The sequence below is a fragment of the Staurois parvus genome, unplaced genomic scaffold (genome assembly GCF_062004578.1).
Source record: "Staurois parvus isolate SC_StPar_1 unplaced genomic scaffold, SC_StPar_1.0 ptg000647l, whole genome shotgun sequence".
NCBI lineage: Eukaryota > Metazoa > Chordata > Amphibia > Anura > Ranidae > Staurois > Staurois parvus.
The window spans coordinates 714,925-721,755 of record NW_028318443.1 but is presented as its reverse complement, the minus strand read 5'-3'; the positions used below and the strand labels follow the sequence as shown (position 1 = coordinate 721,755).

The 6,831-nt window shown below is 44.8% G+C and overlaps 1 protein-coding gene across 2 annotated transcripts in view; it reads right to left on the bottom strand.

Moving 5' to 3' along the window:
- Positions 1–1,280: 1,280 nt before the first annotated feature.
- CHD3 (chromodomain helicase DNA binding protein 3) overlaps positions 1,281–6,831 on the bottom strand; it is a 156,347-nt gene continuing 150,796 nt past the window's right edge. For both annotated transcript variants that reach the window (XM_089694043.1, XM_089694042.1), the window contains exons 39-40: positions 6,605–6,728; positions 1,281–2,035 (exon numbers count right to left, since the gene is read on the bottom strand). In XM_089694043.1, coding sequence (XP_089550169.1) covers positions 1,935–2,035; positions 6,605–6,728 — 225 coding nt within the window. In that variant the 3' untranslated portion in view covers positions 1,281–1,934. The remainder of the gene's footprint in view (positions 2,036–6,604; positions 6,729–6,831) is intronic.

The window sequence follows — 6,831 nt, the reverse complement described above, 5'->3', positions numbered from 1 at the left end:
GCATTTTTCTGCTGCCAGGAGAGCTACACATCTAGGGGAGCTTATGTGTACATGAGGCCTTAGGTCAGGGGTGTCAAACGGGCGGCCCGCCAACTGTTGCAAAACTACAAGTCCCATCATGTCTCTGCCTTTGGGAGTCATGCTCGTCACTGGAAGTTTTACAATGCCTCATGGGGCTTGTAGTTTGGCAACAGCTGGAGGGCCGCTAGTTTGAGACCCGTGCCTTAGATGATGTGCCTGCATTAGTTTTCTTTTTTTTTTTCCAACTGGTGACCCTGTGCTAGGGTGACGGCACTACACACCTACTGCAGCAGTGTCATCCTGTCACAGAACACCCCCTCCATGTTTCCATACACAGCTGATCTGGGTGCAATGTATGAGGGAAGTATGATGGTTCCCATGCAGAAAGGGCGATTGCCAAAAAATCTGCTTACTCTACACAGGCGATCGCCATTTCTGCATCGCACCATTCAGAGAACGCTTCTCATTTTTCTCAACGAATGCAGAGTTCTCTGATTGAATGAGGTGGAGATCATGACATCACCACCCCACGTTTCCACCTCGTTAAATCAGAAAACACTTTGCTTTCACAGAGAAAATGAGAAGCGTTCTCTGAATGGTGCCTGTGCAGAAAGGGCGATCGCCTGTGTAGAGTAAGCAGATTTTTTGGCAATCGCCCTTTCTGCACAGGCACCATTCAGAGAACGTTTCTCATTTTTTCAATGAATGCAAAGTGTTCTCTGATTGAATGAGGTGGAGATCATGACGTCACCACCCCACCTTTCCACCTCATTCAATCAGAGAACACTTTGCATTCATTGAAAAAAATGAGAAACGTTCTCTGAATGGTGCCCGTGCAGAAAGGGCGATTGCCAAAAAATCTGCTTACTCTACACAGGCGATCGCCCTTTCTGCACGGGCACCATTCAGAGAACGCTTCTCATTTTTTTCAATGAATGCAAAGTGTTTTCTGATTGAATGAGGTGGAAAGGTGGGGTGGTGACGTCATGATCTCCACCTCATTCAATCAGAGAACACTTTGCATTCATTGAAAAAAATGAAACGTTCTCTGAATGGTGCCCGTGCAGAAAGGGCGATCGCCTGTGTAGAGTAAGCAGATTTTTTGGCAAAGTCTGGTGAGGTTGTGTGAAAACAGTTCAAACTGCAAAAAGAGGTTTTGTTTTTGTTTTTTTAAATATATACAGTACATGTTTTTAAAAAGACCCAACACACACACACACAAAAAAAAAAAAAAAAAGACAGCTCTCTCTCCAACGGAATGAAATAAAAAGTATAATTTATATGTACATCAGGAGGCAAAAGCGCACCATGAGAAAAAACAGAACCACACTAGGCATTGCAAGTCAGGCAGTGCTATACGGAAAGCAATGTGTTGCGTGTCTATTGAGTTATATACATGGTATACATCGGCGGCAGAGAAGAACAAAGGCGAGCAGTCAGGCAAGAGGACACAGGGACAGAGAGACTGACAAAAGGCTTTATAAAGCATCATCTTTGCTCATTCATATAGCGTCAGAGTGTAGTCACATGACAGGCAGAACCATTACTCGCAGCCGTCTGTGTCACCCTTCGAGGGGAGGGACAGACTTTCTACTCCTGTCTGTGTCACTTGCAAAAAGGGAGGGGGGGATAAAGCTGTTTCTCTCGGCCATTTTTGTTACTCCTCGGGGGCGGGGTAAAAGTCTATAGTCCGATATCACCCCACCAAAACAGGACCGCCTAAGAGACCGTCACTCTGTGCAGGCCTAGAGCATTTTAACATGAGCGATCCTGATGGAAACATGTAGGCTGAATCACGACAAAAGTGTCTTTCCGCTTGGTCTCCACGGGCCGTCCTAATCTGTAGCGGCTTCCCCTTAAGTGCTTAACAAAATCTTCCGGACATCAGCATGTCAAGATTACGGGGAGAAGCATCAATCGTCGATACAAATCACCTCCCCGGATCTTCCTTCTTTCCTTTCCATCAAATCCATCTCTCGCTCTTTCTTTACTAGGATCGGCGGCCCATTCGAAGCTGGAGGATCGAAGACAGAGAGGAAAAAAAAAAAAAGAAGATATTAGATAGTAGGACAAAGGATGAAGATGATCACCAATGTAAACAGGTCTCCCTACCTTTTTATTTGCGCTTTGGAGGGTGTTGGTCAGGACAGACGTATAGGAGTTACCATCACTACAGTAAAGGGTCAGGGTCAGTTGGCAATCAAGTACAATGGCTGACTGCTCTGATTTCACTGCATCTCTGATCACCGTCACAACAGTATAATGTCACCACACCAGTGCTTTCAGTCAGTGTCCCTAATCACTGGCACCCACTTACAATGTCCCTAATCACCGCCATCCACTCAGTCTGTCCCTAAACACCACCTACTCACAGTGTCCCTAATCACAGCTACCAACTCAGTCTGTCCCTAATCACAGCTACCCCCTCACAGTGTCCCTAATCACCGCTACCCACTCAGTCTGTCCCTAATCATAGCTACCCCCTTACAGTGTCCCTAATCACCGCTACCCACTCAGTCTGTCCCTAAACACTGCTACCTATTCACAGTGTCCCTAATCACTGCTACCCACTCAGTCTGTCCCTAATCACAGCTACCTACTCAGTCTGTCCCTAAACACTGCCACCTACTCACAGTGTCCCTAATCACAGCTACCCCCTCACAGTGTCCCTAATCACAGCTACCCCCTCACAGTGTCCCTAATCACAGCTACCCCCTCAGTGTCCCTAATCACTGCTACCCACTCAGTGTGTCCCTAATCACTGCTACCCACTCAGTGTGTCCCTAATCACCGCTACCCACTCAGTGTGTCCCTAATCACCGCCACCTACTTACAGTGTCCCTAATCACCGCTACCCACTCAGTCTGTCCCTAATCACTGCCACCCCCTCACAGTGTCCCTAATCACCACCACACTCTCAGTGTCCCAAATCATCGCTACCCACTGATAGCGTCCCTAATCACCACTGCAGCAGTCATATTGTCCCTTGTCACCGCCACACCACTTAGTGTCCCTGATCACTGCCACACCAGTGCAGTGTTGTCTCTGCCTGCACTAACCCTGGACTGTTTATTGATCACGTCTCTGCCTGCTGCCTGGAACAATCCTTTGCCTGTTTGCTGACCATGTCTGCGCATGCAGCCTGAACTGACTCCTCTGTACATTCCTGCCACCAAGATACATTCCAGGACACCAGACCAGTAAACATGGCATTCCTGGTGGCAGCCAGGTACCAGTAGGCTAGGCTTGCTTGGCTTACAGGAACTGGGACTGTTTTAGGTGATTCTATACAACTCTGTATTCCCTGATCTCCTATAGAGGTGACAATTACAGTACACTGGTTTCTGTTTTATATGTTTTTTTATAAACAACCCTCCCACATTCAGCCTGCTTCTGTAACAGCGGGCAGGAGCTGGGAGGTGCAGGAGAGCTGTACTGTGCCAGTGACAGCATTGTAAGAGGCAAATGGGGGCAATGCAATTGGAAAAGTGCTAACACTGAGGACACAGGTATTCAGGAGCTTCTGGTGGGGACACAGATATGGGGAAGACTCTGATGGGGGACACAGATATGGAGGAGACTATGATAGGGGACACAGATGTGTGTAAAGCCCTGATAGGAACAGAGATGTGTGGAAGGCCCTGATGGGGACATAGATGTGCAGAAAGGCTCTGATGGAGACACGTATGTGGAAAGGCTCTGATGAGGACACATGTGCGGAAAGGCTCTGATGGAGACACAGATGTGCAAGAGGACTGATACGGACACAAATGTGTGGAAAGTCTCTAATGGGGACACAGATGTGTGGAAAGTCTCTAATGGGGACACAGATGTGAGGGAAGGCTCTGATGGGGAAACGGATGTGAGGGAAGGCTCTGATAGGGATACAGATGTGCAGAAAGTCTCTGACGGGATTGTATAAATTGTATGAATTCATTTATAAAATAACTGATTTATGTTCAGCCCGCAAATATTTGTAAAAGCCAAACTGTGGCCTTCGTGTTGCATAATCAGACCAGACAGTGAAAACATGTCACACATATGTGGTATAAGCCTACGCAAGAGGAGCAGTAGAATGGTGTTTTGGGGTGTAATTCTAATTATGCCCATGCTACGTGTGAGAAATATTTTAATAAAGTGACAACTTGGTGTAAAAAAAATAATGTTTTCTTCATTCTCTTTCCGTGCTTTCCAAAAACTTTCACAATAAAATGAAGTCTTCAAAAGACTCACCATGCCTCTTAAAAAATACCTTGGGGGCTTACTCTCCACAATGTGGTCATTTTGTGCTTCTGTCCTGGTTGTAGGAATATTGTACACATATACACACACTATGTGTTATTGACCAAGCCAGAATAGGACTGAGCTATCTGCATTTTATCACCCTTGCAAGTTTGCAAATTACCTCCTTTGAAATGTAAAAAGTTGGCCCCTGAGTGCCAAGGTGACCTTGCAAAAAATTAACCTAGCAAAGAGTTCCTTTGATGTGTAAAGTGGTCTTTTCACTGGCCTGTCCAAGAATGAACAGTATGTGTTTCAATATCATATATACACACACACACAAACACACACATATATATATATATATATATATATATACACACACACACATATACATACATACATACATACACACATACGGCAGGTAAAATCACCTGGTTGCGTCCTGGATGGACGATATATTTGTCCAAGGTATAGACTCTGTGGATTTGTTCCACTAGGGGGAAGTGCTGAGTCCTTCAGCAGTGGGGTAATGAGCCCAGCTGAAGGTATTGGGCTCATTAAGGCCTCTATAAAACTTCCCAGCCTGCTTAGGGAGTGGCTCCATCCTTGAACCAGATCTGTGCCTGAACTGACTGGGGAGCAACATACTTATCAGAGTGCAGTGAGACAAAGGCCTGTGTGGCTAGCCTGCAACTGACAGGGACTGGGTATAGCATAAGGCTGTACCTAGTGGATAGCTAGGGAAGCTATTTGTACAGTAAGTGGCCAAGTTGGCAAGGTTTAGATTTGATGTTTCTTTTCGGTTTGATGTTTTCTTGTAAAAATATTGTAAATAAACTGCACCTTTTTGTTTTTTCACCTCCACTGTTTTTGTGCTGTGCCTGTGTTTTTGTGTTGTGCACCCATCCAGGGGGTCACACACACCTACTGCCGAGCGAACCCTGTTACAACATGTACACACACACACACACACACACATACATATATATACACATACACATACATAGAACACACAATATACTATACTGTTGCTCCAGGGCTTCCAAAAATCTGATAGTTTGTCAGGAAATTAGATGTGTAATGTATGCCCCTAGAACACCTGAAGGTGCTTCCTTAGGTTTTAGGCCTCTCTATATGGCTAAGATGTGAAGAAAAAAAAAAGTCTTAAACATGGGGTGTCCCCATACTTGTGAGGAGTAACAGAATGTGTTTTGGGGTGTAATTCTAAAAAATTAAAATAATCAATTAATTTTTTTAATCAACTAACAAAATAAATACAACCTTTGTCAGCCTATAAAAAATTATTCCAGAACACCACACAGAGCAGATATTTATTTAGGTAGGCAAATGGGTCGTACAGTTGTTCATGAGGTAACCAATGCATGCTGACACTAATAAATGTGGCCTGGGTATCTAGACAAAGCTGCCTGTGGAAGGGTCAAAAAGACCAAATAGTCAGATTAGATTGCTGTTGAACCCAATCATGAAGACTCCGCTTTAACCAGAACACTAAATGAGTTTTTGGGGCAGGCAGGTACCAGTGAGCTGAGCCACAAATTGCCTTCTATATTTGTGTACTTGAGCTACAAGGTCCGACCATTTGCAAAAAAAAAAATTATAATATTTTGCAATTCTGCAAAATTTTCTTCAAATAAGTTTTATTTATTTCAGGTACTTATATAGCGCCGTCAATTTACGCAGCACTTTACATATATATTGTACATTCACATCAGTCCCTAACCCTCAAGGGGTGTACAATCTAAGGTCCCTAACCCTCAAGGGGCGTACAATCTAAGGTCCCTAACCCTCAAGGGGTGTACAATCTAAGGTCCCTAACCCTCAAGGGGTGTACAATCTAAGGTCCCTAACCCTCAAGGGGTGTACAATCTAAGGTCCCTAACTTACATTCATACATACACCTACTAGGGACAATGTAGACAGGATCCAATTAACCTACCAGCATGTCTTTGGAGTGTGGGAGGAAACCGGAGTACATGGAGGAAACCCACGCAGGCACAGGGAGAACATGCAAACTCCAGGCAGGTGGTGCCGTGGCTGGGATTCGAACCAATGACCCCAGTACTGCCAGGCGGAAGTGCTAACCATTTAGCCACTGTGCTGCCCCAGAATTTGAGTAGAATTTTTTACATTAAAAAAACATCATATAAAGTGTTAAGGTGTTAATCTCGGGTATAAAGCCTTTAGTGAATTCTAACCTCTCTCTACCACTGTAATTCTCTGCCAGTAATATACACTTATTATAAGACTGCAGGCATTACACTTCAGTGAACGGACCTTATATAAGTAGACAGAACAGAGAAAAGAAAAAAATCAACCAGAGAGAGAAGGCCACACTTACCTGGCAGAAAGGACCCAAGGGTCATCTGGGTATAACCCGCCCCTGTGTGTGGGACGGTGGGTGGGGTGCTAGCGAAATGCCCCCCAAAGAAAGGGGGAGTGGCATAAGGACCAGGAGGGAACACCTGAGAGAACAGAGAGAATTTTATTTAGATACGCATACAAATGCAACCCAAAAAAAGCATTTTGGAGACATTGGCAAAGTGTTAAAATCTCAATCAATAGAGC